The 25,531-nt window shown below is 44.9% G+C and overlaps 1 protein-coding gene across 1 annotated transcript; it reads left to right on the forward strand.

The window, feature by feature from the left end:
* The first annotated feature begins 643 nt into the window (after nucleotides 1-643).
* SEMA4F (ssemaphorin 4F) lies at nucleotides 644-23,298 on the forward strand. The gene is made up of 14 exons (XM_037528843.1): nucleotides 644-877; nucleotides 3,053-3,204; nucleotides 3,855-3,914; nucleotides 4,143-4,241; nucleotides 9,445-9,538; nucleotides 18,108-18,227; nucleotides 18,326-18,477; nucleotides 19,107-19,285; nucleotides 19,492-19,639; nucleotides 19,754-19,976; nucleotides 20,098-20,207; nucleotides 20,321-20,481; nucleotides 21,847-21,905; nucleotides 22,144-23,298. Exons 1-14 carry the CDS (start codon nucleotides 673-675, stop codon nucleotides 22,752-22,754), a joined length of 2,373 nt encoding a protein of 790 aa, XP_037384740.1. The 5' UTR covers nucleotides 644-672; the 3' UTR covers nucleotides 22,755-23,298.
* The last annotated feature ends 2,233 nt before the right edge of the window (nucleotides 23,299-25,531 follow it).

The following is a 25,531-nucleotide window of genomic DNA, read 5'->3' on the forward strand; positions in this document are numbered from 1 at the left end:
GGATTACTTGCAATGTTATAAACTGGAGGACTAACGTGCTTAATGAAGGAGCAGGAGTTGAGATGAGGGAGAGAGTAAGTTATGTCCAGGTGCTTTGTTTGTCTCGTCTGTAGGATGCCCGAGTGGATCCAGACTTTGTCCCTCATCCTCAAAGGCCTGCTCATCCTGAACACTTCAATATGTTCAAGTGACAGTTCAAATATCAGTTCTGTGAAACCGTCTTAATTTGCTCAGGCAAAATCTATTCCAACCGAGTACTTACTGCACATTATTATAGCAATCACGAATGACTCTGTAATGCAATTATGTTTTTGCAGTGTTTGACACATAGACTGCCCTCATTAAATTCTTGCAAAAATAATGTTTTCGAGAAATTTTGTGCCTGCACCCATTTACCCACATATTATCCCTGTTAATGTAGATAAGTCACTGGCGGTGCTGGAGTGACACCTCCAGTCTATTTCAGAGGTAGAATTCCCACTTACACCTGGGAAGCTTCCTTCTCTACCTGGGTTGGGCTTCTCCTCTCAATAGCCTCGCCTCCACTCTACCCCGATTGGCTGGAGGAGGAAATCAATCCAATCATTATTCTTTTCTTGAACGGGAGGAGCTGAGTTGTGCTCCCTCCCGCAGCCTCGGCGGAACCGGGCCGAGTAGATCCGAGTGGGGCCGATGCCTGCGGCGCCGCGGCCCGGAGCTGAGGCGGCTGGTGTACCCGTACCCCGAGGCCGGGCGGAGCCAAAGATGCCGGTCCCTGCCGCCCGGCCCCGCCCGCCTCCGACCTCGCCCTTCTCTTTGCTGCTGCTGGCGATGCTGAGCTGCCCGGTGTGCGGCCGCGTCCCCCGCTCGGTGCCCAGGACCTCGCTGCCTATCTCCGGTAAGGCGTGGGCGCCCTCGCCTCAGCCCGTCTTGTCGCGCCCCGGGCCCGCCGGCAGGTGCCCGTACCCACCTGCCCTCTTAAAGCCCGGCAGACGCACCCGGCGGCCCCTCAGTGCGTCACGGGGACCCCCATGCGGGACCTGGGCGGCACCCCCATTCGGGGCTGCCCTATCGCGTTCCTGGCCCGGGCCTCGCGACTTGGTTTCCAAGACTCGCCCAGACGACTGCTGCGGCTCGGTGTTCGCAGAACGGTGGGACAATTAAGCCTCTCGTCTTGCAGACCCAAGGAGGCCCAAGGAGGGAATGGGGGTTGCCCCAGCTGTCCATTTGGTAGTTCCCTTTCCCTGTTCCGGTACATAACACCTGTCTTCCTCGTGCCAGCTCGAAGCCTGTTCTACTTCCACATCCTTCTGTCTGCTCAGTCAGCTCCAGCACTCATCCTTTTGATTACCAGCTCACCATTTCGTCCGCCCACCTTTCAAATCCATTCCCTTACTATCAGTTCTCCCCCAGCGCAAGCCTTTTGCCCTCCTCACAACCCTAATTTCTCTAAACCACCTCTCTGTCCTCTCATCTCTGACATCAACCCCTCATCCTCCTTCAGCGTTCCTGTTCACCACTGCACATTCCCTCCATTCAATATTGAAACCATTCCGTGAATTGATTTGTTTTATTTAAATGATTTTTAAAGTCAGAAGGGAAAAAGGAGGGAGATATGGTCCCTTTAAAAGCTGTGGAAGAAGCCAGGGATGCCACAGGGTTAAACGTGATCATTAGAGTAATCCACACTTTAAGGCCCTCTGCTGAGGGCTTGGGTGGGCATAAGCATGACCCTGGACTTAATTTTCTTCTCAGTGGGCACTGAATGTTAGAACGTTGGCAGACAGGACCTGTGAAGCCCGGCATATAACCTGTTCGTAAACCCCACAACTGGATAGTAGTAACTTAGAGTCCGAACTTCATACCAGTGACATATAGGGATGCTAGAATTAAGACGACAAAGTTGTGGTCAGGGCCAGGGGATTCAGTTTGTGCTGGAACAATAGCCACAACACAGAATTAAGGATGATGCAGAGCAGTGTTGACAACCAAGGAAACTAGAGAGGTCTAGCTGGTAAAGTGAAGCAGATATTGGGGTAGGAAGGAAGATCCAAGGCTTATACTAAGCATGAGCAAGTAGGTGGACACAGCACAGACTTGAGTATGGTTGTGGGAGGATGGGGTAGGTGGTGCTCCATATTGGCACATCTAGAAATGAATGCCTTGTGGCCATTCTGTCAGCTTTGAGGCTAGCTGAGCAGAGACAGTAGGTAGGACAGAGCTGTATTGGTGCTGGGCAAGGATCCCTAGAGCTAAGAAAATAATTGCACGCTAACTTATTTGTTATAATTTTTAAATGGGTTAGAGTTTGAAATGTTGATATGAAGTTGAGATTTGGCCAAAACACAACATACACCTAAGGAAGGAAGAAAGGAACCATTTGTGAAACATGTAGTAGGTGTCAGGTGCTTTCGTATACATTATCTTACATAATTCTCCCAACAACACTGGATGCTGGTGTTTACAGGTGAGGAAGGTAATGCTCAGAGAGGGCAAGTAACTTACTCAAGATCATACAGCTGGTAAGTGAAAGAGTCATGTTTTCCATCGTCAAATCATATACTCATGTCCACTGAGCTCTATCTCTTTGGGTGGAATGTGGGAAGGTCAAGGGTAGTGGGGAGAGAGGACATAGCCTCCTAATGTGTTGGTGAAAGGAGTGAAATATTCTCCTTCTAGGTAAAGAGATGTGACTATTAAATAGTCACTTTAAAATAAGGAAATCTAGGAAGGAAAGTACTTGTATCTTTTATTGATATTTTCAAATTATGTATAATGTTGCTATGAATAGAACACAGACTTAATATTTGTGCTGCTATTTTAATAAAGTGCTCTGCTTTTATAGAAAAAGCATACTTGACTGGATTATATACTAAATATTCTGACCTCCTCAGTTATCTATCTGTGGGGAAGTTAGATGGTTGGCTGTCAGATCTCTGTTCCCTTGAGGGCTGTTAAATAAATGGGACGTGGAAGAAAATAAAAATTGTACCCTTTGGCTTTGTCCTCATGGACCCAACCCTTATGAGGTGATGGCTGATATTACTCCACTCTCACCCTCTCTTCCTGCCAGAGGCTGACTCCTATCTCACCCGGTTCACCGTCCCTCAGACATACAATTACTCGGTTCTCCTTGTGGATCCTGCTTCCCACACACTTTATGTCGGCGCCCGGGACACCATCTTCGCTTTATCTCTACCCTTCACAGGGGAGAGACCCCGAAGGGTGAGAGATGAGAGTGGGGAAGATCCTGGACTTCAGCGCATGTGATTAGATTCATGGTTTTATGGGATGTGGTAGGGAGGAAAGGGGGAGGGGGTGTGCTCATAATATCTGAAAGTGTAAGCATGGTGTGGTAGTTGGGGAGTATTCCTGAAAATAAAGAAGGGGAGATCTCCAACTTCATTGTCTCAGCAGAGGGTGATGGGGGGGGGTTGTGGTGACTGGGGAGGCTGTGAGAAAGGCTCATGATGATGGGGAGAAGACCAAGTGACAAGGTTTCAAGTGACAGTGGACAAAGGAGTCATTAGAATCACATTACTCTAAAGTCAATAACTTTCAAACTTTTTTGACCGCTCCTTAGAAATAAATGGTACATTTTGATCTAGTACACAAAGTATATGAAAGAAAACTCTCTTGAAACTATAGCTATCCTTTATAGCATATATTCTCTTATATTGTATTTCACTAAAAATAATGTTGGTTGTGATTTCATTACTCAGTGGATGGAGACTACAGTTTGGAAAACAGTGCTCTTGGTGGGAGGTGTCTCTGAAGTTCTCAGATTGATGGAGGTTAAATAACTGTCTCACCCACTCTCACTTGGGAAGAGTTTGGGGAGAAATTGGGGCAAATGGTCACTGTTCCTTTCTTAGATTGACTGGATGGTACCTGAGGCCCACAGAGAGAACTGTAGGAAGAAAGGCAAGAAAGAGGTAGGTATAAACCCAGGTCCTGTTCTGAGTGACAGTTGATGCCTTGGCCCTGCCCTGACTGTCTCAGTCCCCTGCAGAGCTGCTGCCTCAGTGGACCCAAGCTGGGACTCTAACACTGTGTCAGCCCCTCCCATCTCCGATCCTGTAGCTGCATCTCATCCTGACACAAACTTAACCTTTCCTTGTACCTCCTACTTCTGATTGTCTTTAATCATCTCTGATCCCCAGGGCGAATGTCACAATTTTGTCCAGATTCTCATCATTGCCAACGCCTCTCATCTCCTCACTTGCGGCACCTTCGCTTTTGACCCGAAGTGCGGGGTTATTGTGAGTGACAAGGGTGGGGAACAGGAAGGGTCTTCTTTGAGTGACTATGATGGGGGGCATGCTCATGGCAGCCCTTGTGCATGATAAGCATTAGGGTGCTGGGTGTCCTCACTGCAGGGAGCCTTTGTCTGCCACTGAAAGAGTATATGAAAGGGAAGGGAAATTGTAGAAGATGAGGTGTACAAAGAGTAAAAAGAAAAAGAGTAGGATAGTGAAGAAAGTTGGGGATGCTGGCTGGGCTGGGGAGAGGGTAAATCCATAAGAAATTTCAGAGACTAGTAACTCATGTTCCCCTCAATGCTTTGTCCAGGCAGTCTAGGTCCATTTCTTAGTTAACATAGCCCATGCCTGTTTCTTCCTCTTGTGGTGTATGACTGTCTCTCACCATCTTCTCCCACCTCTGCTCTCCTCATTCTTTGTGGGCTGTGATCTTCTGCTCTCATGGCTTCTGAGGTCACTGCCCACTAATGTACTAGCCGCTGGCCCCATATCCTGGATCTTTAAGGTGGGCATTCTCAATTATGTTTCCTTCTGGGTCCTGATCATTGCTACTAAAGTGTTGGGTATCTCCACCTTCACAGCCAGACAGATTTGGGCATTTATACCCCTAATTGCATCTAAGCTAGTCATGAGCACAAAAGTCGCTGAGTCTGGTGACCTTTCAGGAAATGTCTCAATGTGTTTGTACCCTCAGTTTTTCCCATTAGTTATCTAGTCAGTCACTGGCCCTCTGGTAGCATGCATTTGTGACTAGGCCCTGGAGTGAGTTGAAAGCCTCACATGACCTTTGTATCCTGTGAATTCCATTTTCTGCTTATGGCAATAAGAGGAATGAAATAGCTCCCTTTCTTGACCTGATATTTAACTATTACAAACTTCTGCAATCTGCTAGTCAGTGTGTATCTCCAAACCCCTCTTTTTAAAATACCATTCTCCTATCACTGCTTTAGAATTCTGTAATTATTAAATGCTTGATTCTCCAAGTCAGTCCCTCTGTGTTGCTTTTAGGGTTAGTTGGGCTTTCTATTGACATTTTCATAATACGGTTGGTTATCTCTCTACTGGGCTGTGGATAGCACTCACCCTGGGAAGATTTCCCAGTTTAGGGTGTTCTTAAAAATTTCTGGGTCCCATCAGATAATGTTGAGGGCTTAGTTTCCCTAGAGCTTTCAGTACATTCACAAAGATGCAGTAGAAGTGTCATTGCCATGTTTGTCCTTTTCCAGTTTGCATAGGCTCAGTGAGCTCATGCTATGTACACCAGAGCCATAGCTTTTAGAAGTGCCCCCACTCCCAGTGAGTCTCCCAGGATCTTGTAGTCTTCCTTAGCTCATTGAGATGGGACCCTAATGGTTGTTAGATAAGCATCTTGAGATGGGACCCTAATGGTTGTTAGATAAGCATCTAGACAGAAAATGTTCTGGTCATATCTTTAGGAATTGGTGTGTGGATCCCTATCCACTTTTGACGAACGTTAGCAATCAAGAGTGAAGGTCTGTGTCCTGCATTCCCACAACTTTTAATACTTTTGAACCCTCTTATCTAGTAGGCTCATGAAATGAAGGACTATCCTATGGTGAAGGCTTGCTTGGAGGAGAATATAGCCCCCCAAAGACCAAGCATGTTAACCCTGCAAGCCATATCCCTAGAATGCTTTGTAGACTTCCGGGGTGCTTTCTTCCGGCTTTACTTGTCTTACTCTGCATCCACTCTACTTGGGCAAGTTTTTGCCTTATCCTTAGTGCTGAGCCTCTCATGACCCAAACTGATGACTCTGAGACAATGTGTAACTGTTAACTGAGAGCTTTGACAAACTGATCCAGTCACAACAACTTGCTCAGAGTTGATTGCTCAGAGAAATGAAGGTTCTTACAAAAGGAAATTCAAGCATTGTACCTACCAGTTCCCACAATGTAGAATGCAGCCTTTCAATGGCAGCTTATTGGACATTGGAGGAAACTTATTTTAACTTGTTTTGTTGAGGGAAACAAACAAAAAACAACAAAAATGTTAGAAAACATGTTACAGCAACAGCAAACAACAGTACTTCCACTCAGCTGAGGCTCTGCTGTCCCAGGCTTGGTGCCAGGTACTTTTTCACTCAAGCTTGAATTTACTTCTCATCACCATATCATGGTATTTAGGTATTATTTATTTCCATTTTATAGGCAATGAAACAGAAATTTAGAAAGTTATTTAGAATGTGTAAGATTATATAGCTCGGGCCTCCCCTGGTGGCACAGCGGTTGAACGCTGGGCTGCGAGGCTGCCAGCAGCCTCTGCAGTGCCGGTTCGTTCCCTGGCCGCTGGCGAGGGTCACACCAAAATAAATAAATAAATAAATAAATAAATAAATAAATAAATAAATAAATAAATTAAATAAAGTACCCATAAAAAACAAATGTTTAAAAAAAATTTTAAAAAAAGATTATATAGGGCCCCCCCGGTGGCGCAGCGGTTGAGCGCTGGGTTGCGAAGCTGCCTGCAGCCTCTGCGGCGCCGGTTCGATCCCCGGCTGCTCCCCGGCCACCAGAGGAGGGTCCCACATGGCGCGCAGACCTCTCCTGCCGCCCGCTGCTCCCCTCAGCAGTGTACTTCGGTCCTTCTGCCTGCTCTGCTCCCCGCTCTGGTTCTGGTGAATTCTCTCACCCTCCCGCGCTTCTGACTGTACCCAGTGCATGTATAAACAAAAAACAAACAAACAAATAAATAAAAAAAAAAAAAAAGATTATATAGCTAGCAGAGGCAGAGCAAGATTAAAATTCCAGGTTTCTCTAGTCCAGCCTGCAACGCAGTAGACCTTACCTGGCTTTAGTTTCTTGTGACATTTAAACAGTTTCATGTAGCAGTGACCGTCTATATTTCCTAGCCATCTGGTAAAGGGCCTTCATATGGCTTATCTTTTTCTTGGCCAAGAACAGTGAATGGATTCCAACCCCACAACTCAATGGTAGCCTTCCTACCTAGCTCTGGATTTCAGCTTGAGGGATTGCCTTCACCACAACTGACAATGAGAGACTCATGACTGACACAAAGATGACATAATGAAGGAGCTGATAGAAATAGAGAATCTCGGATAGAGAATTAGTGGAGTGCTCTTGCCCCTTTTCCATCCTGATAAAATGTGACTTTGACCATACAGTAATCAAAATCCATCTCATAAGAGGCTCACTTGCTCAAAGGATGTAAACCTAGATAACATGATGGTACCATTTGAGGGAAACTAAGAGAACTGCTTTTCACATGTTGAGTTTTAAGGGACTGACTGTTCATCTCTGGAAATTGAGCAGTGAAGTGCAAATATCAGGCTCCAAGAGTTTGGGGGATGATTTGCATAGGTTGCTGGAAATGTTAGAATGAATGAGATTTTTGAAGTATATGTAAAAAAGACTAAGGATAGATCCTTAGGATACACAGTTAGGGCTAGAAAGGAAGGAACAGAGAAACAAAGGAGACAGAGAAACAGATTTGGCAGAGGGGCTCCAGAAGGGTAAAGTTTAAACAGAGTCAAGAAATAGCATATTTCAAGGAGGGAAGTGAGTCAAAAAGTATCAAACGATGCATAGAGATTAAAGACAATGAGATCTGAGAAAAGCCTCATTCTTTCACTTCTCAGTGAAATGTAAGGGAGTAGTTTCAGGCTTAGAGGTGGGAGAATAATTTGTTTTGTATGAATAATAGATGATCCGGGTTTGGTTAGAAAAAAGTTCATTTCAAGAATTTCTAGAAAATAAATAATTTGGGCTAAAGAGCTTGTACTCCAGGAACCAGTGACCCATTTTGTCATTCTCTTACTCAAAAATATACCCCGTTCAGTGAATGATAGTCTAGGAATTAATCTGGGTTGGATATGTAGAGTAAATTGGGGGTGAAACTACGCAATGTGGAGAAAACAAGGGACTGCTGTAGTTTAGGTGAGAGGTAAGAAGGGCCGTAGCAGCATCTCTGGGGTTGTGGGAAAAGTCATGACGTATTTTTTCTATTTTTCAAACAAAAAATGTGTCATAACTTTTCCGACAAGTCAATATTACCGCCATCTCCAAAGTGCCCAGACATCATGATCACCTCTCCCTGACTGTCATTTTCTCCTCAGGCTGGGATGTGCATGTGCCTCTGTGGGGTCCTCTATCCAAGAGACTCTCGACCCAGTATTTCCTTTTGGGGACCTCAGATCACATCTAGTTTCAACAGGCCTTCAAGGCTCTCTTAGGAAAATAAAACCTTATTTGCCAACTGTAGCAAATAGATGGTCAGAATGGGCCAGTAGTATACTTTCACTTGGAATATATATCTGCAGTGCTATTGCAGCTACCATCAGTCATTAGGTCCCAGCAATACCATCTGTTCATTCTAGTGTATAAACTAGAGATATCATGCCTGGCACTTCTGTGCCATAAATTTGATTTCCAACCAGCCACAGTCAGGGAAGCCATTCCATTTGTAGGTGTTATCTTGAAGACTCCTTAGTGCCAGATATTCAGCTAAGGAAACTTCTGACTGACCCTGGTGGACTCTTCTAACTCCTCCCACCCTCACCCACCCCATCTTCACCCTTTACCCAGGTTAGTCCCTCTGGAGTCTCTGGACAAAGTAAGCACTTACCAAGTTCTTAAATTTGGACCTGAGCTTCAGGTCACTCATTGACTTTGTAGATTCCCTTCTCCCCTTCTATGTGTCCTCGACTCTGCTTCTGTCTTTCATCCTTGGTATGGGAGGAGGGGAAAGTTGGCCTTTCTCTAGATTCAGAACTTCAGATGGTCCAATATCAGAAATGCTTTTCTTTACACTTTCTCAAGGCACCATCCTTCAGGCCAGCTGCTTCCCGGTTCTCCTTGTCTGTGGAGCATTTTCTCCAGCCAGTGGTAAACCCTACCATTTGGCAGCTTTTCAGAGGAAAGATCTGCCTGCCTCTTGGTGTCTTCTAGGACCATCCGTGGTGTTCCTTCCACAAAGCATGTGTTTGTGTGTGTGTGTGGGTGGGTACCAGAGTAATTGAGGGAATAGGAATCAACTGATCAGAAGAGGGATGGCAGAGATGGGAAATGTGAACTGGATGGGGGGATCAGGAATAGAAGACTGGGAATGTGGGGATGGTGACAGGGAAATGGAAAATGAATGGGAATTGGGCTTTTCCTTCATCTGACCATCTTTGTAATTCTCACTGTGAACCTTCCCATGACCCTTAAACCCTTCTGGTCTGTAGGATGTGTCCAGTTTCCAGCAGGTTGAAAGACTTGAGAGTGGCCGGGGGAAATGTCCTTTTGATCCAGCTCAGCGGTCAGCAGCTATAATGGCTGGTGAGTAGGGAGAGGCAAGAATCTGACTTCTTGCTGTAATTGCCTCCTTCCCACCCCTGCTGTTGGAATTTTTGTGTCCTTTCTTTCCTTTCCTTGGAATGTCTATTATTTCCATGTCTCTTTCTAGTCTTTTCTATTCTTCCCAGAGTGCCTGCAACTTTCTGCTTTTCTCCAAAGGCCATTATTTCCCTGGTTCTCTCTAGAGAATGTGTTCTCTGCTCTTCTAGTGTGTTTCCTTTGTTAACCTCATTTTCTTTTTTTGTAGTGGGTTTTTTTTTTTCTGTTTATAAGAGGCATGTACTACAATGCATATTGTAATCGATTTGGAAAAAGAATGAACATAAGAAATCTCGTAGAACAGCAGTCTGAAAGAACTTTGTGTGATGATGGAAATGTTCTGTCTGTGCTATCCAGTACAGCAGCTAATAGCTTCATGTGACTGTTGTGCCCTTGAAATGTGACTAGTGAAGCTGAAGGAAAGATTTAAAATTATCTTTAATTTTAATTTAAAAGGAAATGGTCTCGTGTCTAGTGGCTATCATATTAGCATATTAGAATTATAAGGGTATCCCTACTTAGAAAACCACTGCTAATATTTTAGGACATTTGTTTCTTGCCTTTTAAATGTGTGTGTGTGCACATGTCTCTACAGTCCGCGCACATATATTTAATTTCCAGCCCTTTATTATTCAGAGAAATCAGTTATGACAATTAAATACACTTCTGCCATTACTTTTGATTATCTGCAGTTGCTCAACTGTGGGAATCTTTTGGAATCATGGATTATGCCTGAAATTTTCCTGGAAAAGGACTGTTTAATTCTTTGGCAGCCACAAAGTGAATTGTGTGTGTGCTACATAGCCTGAATTGTAGGTCACCAACCCCCCCCATCCCCTCAAATAAGTGAGAATTCAGCTGTTGTTTTCATGACAGTGTACACTAAGCAAGTTAATAGAAATTTTATAAATGTCTGTATTATAAAACTTTTAAATGTCATGCTGCATGAATATGTCTGAATTTTGCTTTGTAACTTTATATCACAGGTATTTCTATAAAATGTAAAAGTTCTTTGTAAAGAGAATTTTTAGTGGTGTTATGCCACTCACCTGTGAACATAACATAATTATAAACAATTGCAAATCATTTATATAAATTTATTTCCAAGTTACTTCAAATACTTAGTTACTTCATATATTTGTTATTATATACAACACTGTGATGAACATTTTTGTGCATCAATTTTTGTCCTCATATTACTGTCTCCTTAATATTCCTGGTAATGCATTACTACTAATACATCAAAGGATGTGAACATTCTAGCATATTATCTGTTGCTAATTGAGTTTTCAGAAAGGGTGTACCAATTTACACCCTAAATAATCAGTGAATGAGTTTATTTCCTCACCAGAATATAGTCATTAAATTTCACCAGAATATAGTCATTAAAAAAAAAATCTGTGCTAATTTGAGGCTAAAATTACACCTGTTTTAATTTGTATTTCTTTGAATATTAGTGAAGTTGAACACTTGTCATGTTTTAGTACTTATTTTTATTTCTTCTTTGGCAAATTCTCTGCTTATGTTCTTTGGCCGATTTTCAGGTAGGATGTTAGTGTTCCGATCTATATTTTCCTTTGTGGTTATATTTTTAAAGGTAAATCATTCTTCATTTAGAGAGCAGATTGGAAAAAAAAGTTCTTAAATTTTGTTCTAACCATTTAATTCTTTGATTTATTTGGAACTTATTTTGGCAAATGGCATAAAAGGGAGCTCTAAGTGAATTTTTTTCTATGCAGTGATCAGTTGACTTAGCATCATTCATCATGTTTTTTCTTTCCTCACTGATTTTTACTGTGAATTTTATCATAAAATTAGTTTTTTCCAATGCTTTTGGATAATATTTTATGGAAAGCAAAAATTGGGATACTAGCTCAAACAATGAAATTTTTTTGGCATGACTTTTTTTGAAAAGTCTCAAAAGCTATACAGAAAAAATCACTTAGTCATACGTAAACGACTTGCCTTTTCTGAAAAGTAATTATACAATGCAAAAGCTTTTGAAAATGAATATAAAGTAATCACCTAGTAAATACAATATTTGAGCTGTCGTTTTGCTCATTCATTCACGGTTGAAACAAGATGAGACCTTGTTTATACTTATACAGTTTAAATAAAACAATTTAGTCAGTAGTTTGTTTTTCTTGACTTTTTGCCAGGCAAAACTCTGAGCCAGTGATTGGGATCATTAAGAAAGATATAGCAGTTGTGAGTGCCTCTTGTTTCTACAATGACTTCTCCATTGTAACAGTCCAAGATGATTAACGTTCAAACAATAATCTTTAGGTACATTTGACCTTTTGTGTGTAGTTTCTTTGAGTTCCAGAAGGCAAGTGGATTCATATTTGCATGTGGTTTAAGACAGATTTCATAAGTAAGATCAATGTGTGACAAAGAGCATTTTCAAAAAGACTTCAGGTTTTTTTTTTTTTTAATTTCAAATAATGAAATTCAGATTTGCCTTCAGCTGAAAATTGTTGGGGTGATCAGAATTCACTTTCTAGTGGTTTAGAATGTTTAGGTCTAGACATTTAACATAGTGCCTGTGGCTTTTTCTGTCTCAATTGTATATCTCAGTCACTACCAATATAAAGCTTCCTCTGAACGTTCTTACTTTATAGGGCCATAAATAATTTTTTTCTTGGTCTAAGTATCAGTAGTCAATTGGAATTTTCAATGTTGATCCATAATACCTGTTCCCTTCTGTTTTAGAAATGTCACTATACACTATAGAAAATAGTGTAAGAACTAGAGCCAAAATTCCAGTTAAGATCTATTAAAAATTTCTCTATGGTTCATAGAGATACTTTGAAATAAAAAAACAGCCTTTAGTAATGTTAAAATATTATTAGACTGTAATAGAAGTATTTATTTTAAATTATAAAATTATAATGTGCATTGTAGAAAATTTAGAAACTATAGACCTGAATAAAGAAAGTGAAGTTATTTTTATTTTTATCATCATCAGGTAACATCTATTTTTTTTTAGTATTTTTTTACTCTGTCTGTATATTTGTGGATTTATAGTACATTTGAATTATCATGTGTGTTTACTTAGTATTATATACTGAGCATTTTCTCATAGGAGTTATTTAATTATTCAAATTGTGATTTTTAGTGATGTATACTTTTTCATCATATGTATGCAGCACAATTTAATTATTCCCATAAATTATGCATTCAAATTTTAAAATAAATTACTGCTTTTATAAATAATGTGGTAGAAGAAATCCTTTTACATAAATGTTTATGTAAATCCTTTACATGAATCTAATCAATTGCATGAGTTGGTCTAATACGTGGGGTTGCTGGGCTAAATGGTGTAAAGGTTTTTATAGTGCTTGATGGATTTGCTCTCTAGTTAGTCCCAACAACAGTGACAAGAGGACCTGTAATGTCACCCGTGTGAGTCCCAAGTATTATAGTTAATAAACACACAAACAGTAAATCTCCTCCAAAGTCCAATTGGATGTATATTTTGATTTGTATTTCCATTAGTGAAGTCCAACAACTTTTCTCGTGTTTGTTGGTGCTTGATATATTAGGAAAAGCCCTCCTAAATCTTTTCTTCAAATATGACATTTATCTGTATTGCCCTTATGTAAAATTAAAAGAAAATATTTCAGTGTCTTTATTTGCACTATTCAAATTTGGAAAATTGCAAATATTTGAAGAATAATGTTATCATTAGCCTAACAACATCTGCAGTTTCTCCTCAGTCTCCTTTAAAGGGTTTTTGTCTTCTGTTCATTCTTTAAATGTTGGGGTTCCTTAGATTTCCACCCAAGATCCTCTTCTCTTGCATTCTAAGTAATTATATTCTCAACCAGCCCTGTGGATTCTGTTTCCACTGTGTTCTGATGTCTTTCACATCTCTCATATTCTGTGGTTTTCTGTTTCCACACTTTCTGATGCCTCCCAGACACTTATCTGGAGCTACAGACCACACATTAACTGCCTTTCAGACATCTTCCCTTGGATGTCCCACAGAAATCTCAAAATCAGCATGTCCTAAACAGAGCTCATCACCTCCCCTAAACTGCTCCTTCACTAGTGTTTCTACCTCTGAGTGTATGTGCCATTATCCCCTCTGCCCTCCAGATACCCAAGCTAGAGGCAGTAGCCAGTCATTTTTGATACTCCCTGTCACATCCAGTAATAAATAGGGCTTTTTATCAAGAAGAGCAGGAGGAGTTTTACTCTCTGTCTTTGGGAACCCATCCTGTGTTTTTATCATCTCCTTTTGGTTTCATTGTGTTTTGTGACTACTGCATCTGCCAAGGAGTGCCACATACATTCCAGATGCACTGGGTGCTGCCAGTATTTTGAGCCAAACCTACCTCTAAATCCAGGTATATCTACCCCAAGCCTAGCATTCACACACAGAAACAAGACAGTTACAGAAATCCTGTATAACAGCAGGGGAAAACTAAACATTGCATCAATTATTGAATTATGTCCTATTTGTAGACTGTTAAAAAATTATCTAGCTTTTTAATTTTTTTTAAATTGATTTTTCATTGTTTTTTTTTTAATTAATTTATTTATTTATGCAAGCACTGGGTACAGTCAGAAGCGCAGGAGGGTGAGAGAATTCACCAGAGCCAGAGCGGGGAACAGAACAGGCAGACTGACGAAATATACCGCTGAGGGGAGCAGTGGGCAGCAGGAGAGGTCCGTCGCGCCATGAGGGACCCTCGCCGGTGGCCGGGGATCAAGCCAGCGCTGCAGAGGCTGTGGGCAGCTTCGCATCCCAGCGCTCAACCGCCACACCACCAAGGGAGGCCCCTGTCTAGCTTTTTTAGATAAGGAATTAGATTGTTAGGGTAGGACCTATCTATCCTGCAAAGCTCTGACCTTCAGAAGAAAAGGGAATGCAGGAAGGAAGGCGAGGGCATACTAAAAATCCTCTTTTAAAATTAATGCATGATATTTCCTATTGCAAACCATCTTTAAAAGTGAACTTTTTCATACCAGAGTGAAAAATGTTTAATATTTACTGATTTGACCCTTTTGGTAGTAATTTGCCAGACAACTACACACTGAGGAATATTTTATTGTATGAACACGAAACAGAATATTTGAAATTGAGACTGTCCCGGAGAATCTAGGACACATGTTGTTCCTGTGTCCTGTGGATTCCTGGCATCATGGTTGTGATAGCTGCTGTCCCTTCGTGTGTGTGTGTGTGTGTGTGTGTGTGTGTGTGGAATACCCTGCTGTTTCCTTGGAATACCCTGCTGTTTTCTCCCAAAGTGTCTAATCTTCCCTGCTGTCCCAGCTCTATTTTCCCTCCCCTGAGAGAGTGTGCTTTTCTGGGCTCCGGAGTTGCTGACTGCTCCTATTGATGCCCTAGAAAATCTCGGGACCCTTTATGTTCATCCTCTGCTGATGGATGTGGTTATCATGGCCTAGTTATCTGTGGTCCTTCACTGCTTCCCAAATACTTATGATTATCACCCTTGCCCTGCACTCCACACTAAGTCATGCTCCCAGAGCATTCTTCTGGATGCTTCTCCCTGCATTCTCAGGGTATCCACAACAAAGCTTTCTCCGGAGTTTTGGTTACAGTGTTTGATTCCAATGCTGCCGTCTGTATCCATGTTTTTTTCTCTCCTAAAATACAGAGGATTGGCTCATTTGCTTCTCCACTTGCTACCAGTACCTTACCCAAAACTGTGTTCCCCTCCTGAAATACTCTGGAATGGAATGAGATGCCATTTTATAGCCCGCCTTTTCCCTTTCTGGCAACAAACCAAGTGTATTTGGTCACATCCATCCCTTGAGTTTTCATAAGTTGCTGAAACTAACACTTAGTGAATGCCGACCGAGCTCCAGGCCCTCCCTCCCTGGGGCTCTCCATTTGTTACCTAATTTAACCCTCAGCCCTACTCTGAATGGAAGCTGGCATTACGCCCTTCTATGTTTGAGGAACCCGAGTCTTAGGAAGGTTAACTTGCCCAAGATCATAATACTACCAAGCATTCAGGGTTCAAACCCAAGATATCCTGCTCGCAAAATGCTTGGATTCTTCCCACAATCTCAAGTAGCCCTTCCCACAAGAATATTTCTAACCCTTCGCTGCTGCCTCTGAGGGCTCCTGACCCTTTTTTCTCCATTTAAAGTGTTTTTTCAAATTGTCATCTTTCCAGTGCACGAGATATGCAGCTTTCCTTGATCATCTGTGACCCTGAAATGATTGGGATTTCCCTAAAGTCCTACTCTATGGCTTCTTAAATGCGCTCAAGCTCCCATGGCTCTTTTTTTTTTTTTTTTTTTTTTTAATTTTCTAGAGGCATGTCTTATTTATTTATTTATTATTTGTTTGTTTGTTTGGTTTATACATGCACTGGGTACAGTCAGAAGCGCGGGAGGGTGAGAGAATTCACCAGAGCCAGAGCGGGGAGCAGAGCAGGCAGAAGGACCGAAGTACACTGCTGAGGGGAGCAGCGGGCGGCAGGAGAGGTCTGCGCGCCATGTGGGACCCTCCTCCGGTGGCCGGGGAGCAGCCGGGGATCGAACCGGCTGCAGAGGTTGCAGGCAGCTTCGCAACCCAGCGCTCAACCGCTGCGCCACCGGAGAGGCCCCTCCCATGGCTCTTACTGGGTTTTCCGTGCACCAACCTCCAGCACACTGATCTTTCTTGCTCCTCAGTCTCTCTTGCTTGATCTCAGTGGCCTTCGGTAGCCTCTTTCCTGGGTGGTGGTACCCCCAGGGCTCTCTTGTCATGTTCCCTTTCTCCCTGGCTGCCCCATTCACATCATGATTTCCCATAACCCCAGGGTTGCCTGACTCTAGCCCTGTGACCCAGACCCTCCTGTTTGTCTTCCAGTGTTTCTGACCAGTTGCTCTAAAGGTGCTCAGCTTTAGCATGGCCAACAGTAGAACTCGCCTGTTCTCTGGCTACCTCCCATACAGGTCTTCTATCATTTCCCGACTTGGTTCATAATATCTATCTTATAAGCTGGAACCTCACAGATGTTATTTTATTCCATTCATTCATACGGTGTACTCAATTGATTTTTGAGTCTTATTTATGCATTCTACCCCCAAAATATCTCCCAAAGTCTACCCCTTTAATTCCCTCTGCCACTGCCTTACTTTAGACTCTCTGCTTTTGCCTAGACTGTGTGAAAGGCCTTTTACCTAATAGCTTTATCTTCTTAAAAACCAGAACTGATTCTGTCACTTTCCTCAAGAAAATCTCTACAGTTTTAGGACAAAGTACACCTTCCCTGCTATGACAAAGCAGACTGGTTACAATTGGGTGCTCACGTCTCTGCCTCCTGCTTTGTCTTCTTACTTGCCCCCAGTTCTGTGCCCTGAGGGAGCTTCATCCTTGGGAGTGCCCCACATCCCTGAACTTGGCTCCCCTCTTCTCCACTTGCCTCTCTCCCTCCCTGAAGTTCTCCTTCAATGCAAATTGCAATGCAAATTGCTCATTCTTCAGACATCCCTTCTGGGGTGCTGCTCCCCTAGTAGATGTAGCTGGGTTTTCCATGCTGTCACATGCCATTTGTGAGCCCACACCTGGTATTGTTGCACATTTGTCTTCTGGGCTCCAGTGGGGGTACTTGCGGGCAGTGATGTGCTTGGCACCTGGCACAGTGCTTGGACATAGTGGGTGGTGAAGGAATACCGTTCTGTTCTCCCAGAATCCCAGTGCGGCTTGGGACACCTCCAGGGGTTTGTGACCTACTATCCCTGGCATCATTTCCTCCTATTCATACCCAAGCCTTTGGCCATATAACTCAGAGTGGCCAGATTTTTCTCACATTCAGCCCACGGAGATGTGCTTCCCCTTCCTTGCAAGAGTTTCTGTGATTTCTCTCTTCTCTAATCCCTACCATCCCTACATATCTTCACTATATCAGGACAGAGGATCTGATTTCTAGATGCTTTCCCTGGCTGCCTGAAACTGTTATCTTTTAGTGTTTCTCGACTTGAGAGCCTGAATCACCTACATCAAAATAACTGCAACTGCTTGTTAGAAAGGCAGATTCTTAGCCCAGCCCCTAAGTCTGCTGAGAATTGCTAGACCAGGAAGCTTCGTTTTGATCACTTCCCCAAGTGGAGCTAGAGTCTCAACTCTAAAGTTGGGACTCGTTTCAGAGTCGTGTTCCCACTAATTTTCAGATAGGGCACTAGTTCCCAGACACTGTAGTGGGAGAATGAGGCTGGAACATGCCATCAAACAAGACTGGAGAATCACAGTCTAAGCATATTACAGGGCAGGGAAGTCCCTAAACAACAAGAAAGTAAAACCTAAAAAGGCAGCCTTAATGTACACAACAGAAGCATCATACACTGATACATCCTACATTCCCTTAGCACTGCTTCCCCTTACTGCCTGGAACACTTGTTTTTACCTTTAAGTCAAGGGATGCCAGTCATGTGCTTAGCAGTGCCACTGAGAGTTCCTGTCTCTGCTTTATGCTCTGCTCTGCCTGTCACCCCTTTTGCTTTCCTCAGTGCTTCTCTGATAGCCCATCTCCTCCTTGTCACTTTGCAGGGGGGGTCCTCTATGCTGCCACTGTGAAAAACTACCTGGGAACGGAGCCGATTATCTCCCGGGCTGTGGGTCGAGCTGAGGACTGGATTCGAACAGAGACCTTGCGATCCTGGCTGAGCGGTGGGGAGAGGGAGAGGGGCGCCCTGGGGCAGAGTGGGGTGGAGACTGGGTGGCCCCATGCTGTGTCCATGGGATCTGAGGCCACTGGGTCTCCCCAGCCCCAGCATTCGTTGCAGCGGTGGCCTTGAGCCCAGCCGAGTGGGGGGATGAAGATGGAGACGATGAAATCTACTTCTTCTTTACGGAGACTTCCCGAGTATTTGACACATACGAGAGCATTAAGGTCCCGCGGGTGGCCCGCGTTTGTGCGGTGAGACCCCAGTCCCGGCTGTCTGTCTGTCGTCTTCTGCTCTGCCTGTCCTCCTAGCTTTTCCTCTCTGGATCTGTCTTTGCATCTTTCCTCTGCCCTGACTTCTTTTCTGGGAACTTAAAGCATGTGCCCCTTTGACCCCCACAAGTACCCTTGGGATGCACTGTCCACAGCAGGTGGACAAGTGGAGAGGCTATGGCAGGACTGTTGACAGACCTGGGTTCAACACCCTGCTCTTCCTCACTTACTGCCTCTGTGACTCTGGGCAGGTTCTTTGGCATCTTTGAATCTCATCTGTAAGATAAGGATGCTAATGAAACCTAGCCATTGGGGTTATTTTGAGGACTAAGTGAGGTAAGTCATACAAATCACATAGTACTGTGCTTCATAAGTACACAGGAACTTAGTCATCATCATTGTTACTGTGACCCCATCCACCCCTGTATCTCATTATCTCCTACACTTTCTGTCTCTGAATCTGCCCTTGCATTTCTGTGCATCTGTCTCCCCATCCGTCTGTGTCTGCCCTGAAATCAGGGGAAATTTGTATTGGTCACCAACTTCTCTCCAGATGTTATTCTTCTATAGAGGAACTTCTAAGAGAACTCCCTATATACTTGTCACCCCAGGGGGACCTTGGGGGCCGGAAGACCCTCCAGCAGAGGTGGACGACGTTTCTGAAAGCTGACCTGCTTTGTCCAGGGCCTGAGCATGGCCGGGCCTCCAGTGTCCTGCAGGACATGGCCATTCTTCGACCTGAAACTGGAGTGGGGACCCCCATCTTTTATGGCATCTTTTCCTCCCAGTGGTGAGGAGGTCCTGGTGTGGAGGAGAATTATGGGGTGGGAAATACATGGGGTTGGTGCAGTGTCGGTGCTGCCTCCTCCCTGGAGCCCTGCTCCGTCTGCCCTGGAGCAGGTTGCATGACTCATGGGTCGTCTCATCTGACAAAGGAATGAGTTGCTGTCCTCTACTTCCTTCCAAATATCTGGCTCCAACCTGTGACTCTCCCAGGGAGGGGGCTACCATCTCTGCTGTCTGCACCTTCCGACCCCAAGACATTCGGACAGCACTCAAAGGTCCCTTCAGAGAGCTGAAACATGACTGCAACAGGGGACTGCCTGTCCTGGACAATGATGTGCCCCAGCCGAGACCTGGAGAGGTGAGGGGGCTGGGACCAGGACTGAATTGCCCCCAATAGGGCAAGAGTCCAACAAAGCATCACAGACACTTCCTGGCCTGGGAAGCTTTGTCACTCATCCTTTGTTTCCTTTAGTGCATCACCAACAACATGAAGCTCCAGCAGTTTGGCTCATCACTCTCCCTGCCTGACCGGGTTCTCACCTTCATCCGGGACCATCCTCTCATGGACAGGCCAGTCTTTCCACCTGATGGCCGCCCCCTGCTGGTCACTACCGACACAGCCTATCTCAGAGTTGCTGCGCACAGGGTGATCAGCCTCTCTGGGAAAGAGTATGATGTACTCTACCTGGGGACAGGTATGTTGATAGCCAAGCAAGTTGCCCACCCAGGGCATACATGTTCTCATCACAGAGAGGATTCCAGTCGCAGACACGGGTACTGTATGTCCTTATGTTTTGCCCCTTGCCTGCTTCCTAGAGGATGGACACCTGCACCGAGCAGTGCAGATCGGAGCCCAGCTCAGCGTCCTCGAGGATCTGGCTTTATTCCCAGAGCCACAGCCAGTTGATACTATGAAACTGTATCAAGTGAGTTGTAGATCTTGGGGAGTTTGATGGGGAGACATCTGAGTCTAGGGCCACTTTGTAACCCTGATGTCTGGGAGACCCATTGTCTGCTCTTTCTCACTCCCTTCCCATAGGGCTGGCTCCTGATTGGCTCACGTACTGAGGTGACACAAGTGAACACAACCAACTGCGGCCGTCTCCAGAGCTGCTCGGAGTGCATCCTGGCCCAAGACCCTGTCTGTGCCTGGAGCTTCCACCTACATGCATGTGTGGCCCATGCTGGGGAACATGGGGGGTGAGCATGGCTGCCCTGGTTCCTTGCCTGCTTCCCTGGGCACTGGACCATTCATGGGTCTGCTGCTTATCTGTTTACACAGCCCTGTAATGTGGAGATTTATGTAGCCCTGTGTGTGTGTTTCTTGTACCTGTGTATGACTTGTGTGTCTGTCAGTCCATCTCACTTATCTGTCTGTACAATATTTTAGAAGTAAAAGTTCTTATTTTCGGGAATTAGTTTTTGTTTAAAAACTGTGACCTGGTCTTTTAGTTTATTTTAGGAGAACTTTTAAATGTCTAAGACAAAAGTAAGTGCTTTGTTCCTTCCTTTATTATAGTAATATCCATTAAAACAAGAATTTCATTGCTCCTGAACAATCCTAGACACTTGAGCTTCAAGGTCCCCATAAGCTATATATGTGGGGGCTAGAGAATATGGAGTGTCTTACATGCCAGTGTATTCTTGATAATACAAGAAATTATGAAGCTGCTACTCCTGTGCACTTGACCCTCTGTACTTCAGTTCATACAAGGGAGGAAAACATAGACTATGAAATTCCCACAGCTGGAGCCGTACTGCTCTATTAGGGTGGACTGTCTGCTGGACTAAGCAACCTTGGTTTTACCCACACACTGTAATGCATTCATACCAGTCTTGGAGTTCATTTCAGGGCCTCAGTTCATGTGGAACTGTTCCCACTCAAGTGGAGTCTATCTTTGGTATATTCAGACTGAACTTTTACCTGGTCTTCTCTGACAGCCCAGTAGAGGTCTCCCTGGCTGCCTCCCTCTGAGTTTGGTGCCAGGGAGTTCAAAGTGAGCAGTCTGTCTTGCTCTCCCTGTCAGACACATTCCACCCAAATCCTAGAGGTAGTGGGGTTGTGTTGTTTGAGACAGAGCTGTTAGATTGTTGAAGCAAGTTCCTTTGTAGATATGAGCAACTTTTATGACACAAAAATCATCTCACTGAGCTTTTACAGAAAAGAAGCTTGCTCTTTTTCTTAAATCTCTCTCTCTCTCACTCTCTCTCTCTTATACTTTTCCCAGAGAAGTCTTGTAGTTGTGGGCAACCATAGCTGTATTTCTTGGGAGGTTTCCACGTTTCTTTTAAATCACCTCACCAGACATCTTTCCAACAGATCCAGTACACATTTAATTCTCTGTGGTCTGCTAGAAAGATGTGTAGAATTTGATGTGGCAAGTGTTGTGAGGAGTGTCAGAGGTGCTGGGGTAAGTTTTAGTGATGAGGAGAATGTTAATTCTTCCTTCCAGGAGTGACTCGTGAGAGGACAGGACATGGAACTAGTGAGTGAATGTTCAGTGCTACTGAGGTGGGTAGAAGGGAATGTTGACACTGGACTTACCAAGTATTCTTTTCTTATAGGCTGGTCCAAGATATCGAGTCAGCTGATGTGTCTTCTTTGTGTCCCAAAGAGCCTGGAGGTGTGTGTGGTTCAGGGAAATGTGGGTGCAGTGAATGGATCCACTTTGGACCCACTTTAAAACATGGATCCTGGAAGATAAGGCAGCCAGTGACCTGGCACTTTGCCCTTCTTGGGAATCCCCTTTTTAGCTTTGTCCCCATGTCCCCTTCTCATATTTGATGTAAGTGCGTGTTTCTCTCTTTCCTACCCCCAGCTATGACCTCACCACCTTTTGGGCTTTTTCTGTCTTTCTGCAGAATATCCAGTGGTGTTTGAAGTTCCTGTGGCTAGAGCTGCTCATGTGGTCTTGCCGTGTTCCCCGAGCTCAGCCTGGGCATCCTGCGTGTGGCACCAGCCTGATGGAGTGACTGCACTCACCCCCCGGCGGGATGGGCTAGAGGTGGTGGTAACCCCAGGAGCCATGGGTGCTTATGCCTGTGAGTGTCAGGAGGGTGGGGCAGCCCGTGTGGTAGCTGCTTACAGCTTGGTGTGGGGCAGCCAACGGGGCCCTCCAAGCCGGGCCCACACAATGGGGGTTGGATTAGCTGGCTTCTTCCTGGGGGTTCTTGCAGCATCCCTGACTCTCCTCCTCATTGGTCGGCATCAGCAGCGACGGAGACACAGGGAACTTCTAGCTAGAGACAAGGTGGGCTTGGACCTAGGAGCCCCACAATCTGGGACCACAAGCTACAGCCAGGACCCTCCCTCTCCCTCTCCTGAGGATGAGCGACTGCCGCTGGCCCTGGCCAAGAGGGGCAGCGGCTTTGGTGGCTTCCCTCCACCCTTCCTACTTGACCCTTGCCCAAGCCCAGCCCACATTCGGCTAACTGGGGCTCCTCTAGCCACATGTGACGAAACATCCATCTAGGTCCAGGCAGTGCATGACTACTAGTGCATCAGTGGCCTCTGGAATGGAATGGCCATTGAGATGTTGGGGGTTGCTGCACCTGGAAGATCATCATGGCCACTGAGTTCTCTTTGGCTTTTGAATGATCACTTGGTTTCAGTGTCTGTCCGCTCTGGGCCTGGATGGACTCTGGGCCAGGCCTTTGCCTGACTCCTGATTCCCACGAGAGATCAGAACTGTTGCAAATCAGGACTTTTCTCACCTCTGTTCCCTGAGCCCCTGTGACCCCCAAACCCCCTATCTTGGGTCCCTTAGTTTGGGGAGTGGGCACAGGACATGGCTGCGACTTTGTCTTCTGGTTGGGCCCCGGCTAAAGGAACTGTGAAGGCGGCTGGCGGCTAGTGTACACTGAGTCCTTCTGCTGATTCTGCCAGTTTATCTCAATCTCTGTGGGGAGTGCATGATCCCCTTGTTGCTACATGGAACCTCTGCCCTGAGATCTCCCTTCCCTCCCCTTCCAGTTTTCCTTCATCCATGAAAGAGCGTGTGTAAATATATGAGTGTTTGTAGGAGACCTGGCCACGCATGCATGAGTGACTGGGCCTATGCTCAGGTGTATCCCTGGAGGTAAGGAGCGGGGAGGTTGGAACCAGGCCATTGCCTGCAGCACTTTAGACTATGTAGCCAGTGAAGGAATGGCTTTGTTTTCTAAAAAGAAACAAATCACTCCCCCGTCTCCTTTACCTCCCATAACTGTTCTCTTGAGTAGAGAAAAATGTGCAAAGTGACCTTCTGGATGGGATGGCAGTGATACATGTGACCCCATCTTTCTCTTTGTGTTTGCCTCCTGGCTGCCACCACTGCCATGCATAGCTGCTCTTTTTCTGCCTGGAGTATAGACTGAGCCCCCTTTTCTTGGCACTAATTAAAAATAAACTTTATGACATTATAAAATTAGCAGACAAAAGGGGAAGAGCCACAGGAAATATAAGCAGCATAAAAATAGGTTTGTATCAGAGACTACTCAGGGTGACACCCTTGCCCTAAAGCAGGAGTTCTCCACCTGGGGTCTGTGGACTCCCTACAATTGTATGCAAAATGTTGTCTGTATCTGTGTATCTGTATTTTTCTGGGGGTGGGGAGGGAAGAGAGGTTTTATGGTTTTCATCAGATTCTCAAGGCCTTAAGATGGTTAAAGGACCACTACCCTAAGGTTACCACACATTGGCCAAGAGGAGACGGTGCCTGTCAGCAGCAGCTCTTCCTGACCCTGCTGCACCCACGCTGTGGCCAGCCCTGAATTTGTGTCTCCTGGGTGGCCTTTGATTTCTCCATTCCTGGAAGCTGGGCTCTGTGCATAATTGAAGACACTGTTGACTCTCAGCAAACTTAAAGACCTCTTGCTGCTTCACAGCTCCCAGATGCTCTAGGCTGCTTCCGCTGAGTTCCAGGCTTGGCCTGTGAATGTGCCTCGTTCATTCCCAATGAGGGATTCCCTTGAACGCCAATGACGATCCAGTCCTCCCCTGTGGAAGTCTGCAGCTCTACTTTCCTTGGCAGCAGCCTGTGAACTACTCAAAAGAGTCCCCTTGGGTTTGGAATGATCAGTGGATTTGCCACTATTAAGCAGATGATCTTCAGCAAGTAATGTAACCTAGAACCTTGGTTTACTTATCTGTTAAGTGGGGATAATAATACCTACCTCAGGGTTGCTGCAAGGATTAAATGAGAAAACATGTAAACAATAAAGCACTATCTGTATCAGTAGAGATTGTCTCTGTCAACTTTGACTTGTTATGCCATCATCAGAAAAACGTAACCACATGATAGCTATGACACTTGCAATCACATGAAGCCATACTCAGTGGAAGAAAGGTCAACGGCTCACACAGATGAACTGTCCTGCCTTCTCTGGCCCGATCTTAACTGCCAGCGTCCAGGTTTTGAGAGGCAGGGCCTGTGCTTATTATGATCCTCAGATGTGTCTGAATTAGTGACCTTATTAATCTTTCTATAATGGGAATGAAGGAAGGCTCTGTATTCTTGGGTTTATCCTTTTTTATTCTTGGTTTGTTTTCTACTTTCTTGAGGTTATTGGTTAGTTCCATTTTGGGGGATAAGAGAGATGTCAGAGGGAGCTGCAGTCTTTGAAAAGAGAAGTTTCCCAAGGAGGGGAGAGGCGAGGTCACAGTGGATTTGAGGCATGTAATCCTTGGGCAGTGGCTTTAGTTGGAGGGAAATAGGATGGAAAATGTAGGGAAGATGAAGAGTTAGGGAAACAGGTACAAAGAGAGGAAGGCACATTTAATTGGTGGAAAGTTTGAGCTACAAGTATAAGTTATAGCACAAGAATGTGGGACCATTTCCAGAGAAATAGTGTGAACAGTGATTGTATGATCATGGGGCTGTGAGTGTGGAAGGGAAAGGATCCATGGATAAGGGCCTGAGCAAGGGTGCAGGGTTCCTGCAGGGAGAATTGTTAGGATGCTGGTTTGAGAGCCCTGCCTGGCTTCCCACATTAAAGCAGCCAGCCCTGGGAGGGTGGGGTTGAGGGTTTGTGTTTGTGTTTACCCCCAGAGTCTAAGAATTGCCCACTTTCTGGCCCTCACTGTTTAAATTCCCCTGTTTTTGCTTCTGGTTTCTGGTCTATAAACTGTGACTCAGCTTATTATTCCTAACTAGTGCATTGCTACTGCCCATGTGACTTTCCTGATCAGAGAGCCAGAAAGAGATGCTCACTGTTGACTGCGGGTCAGGCTGGCTTGAGCCCACCCTGGACCAGCCCTTAGGAGGCAGGA

The sequence above is a fragment of the Talpa occidentalis genome, unplaced genomic scaffold, assembly GCF_014898055.3.
Source record: "Talpa occidentalis isolate TD23 unplaced genomic scaffold, MPIMG_talOcc4v2.1 talOcc4.5, whole genome shotgun sequence".
Classification (NCBI taxonomy): Eukaryota; Metazoa; Chordata; class Mammalia; order Eulipotyphla; family Talpidae; genus Talpa; species Talpa occidentalis.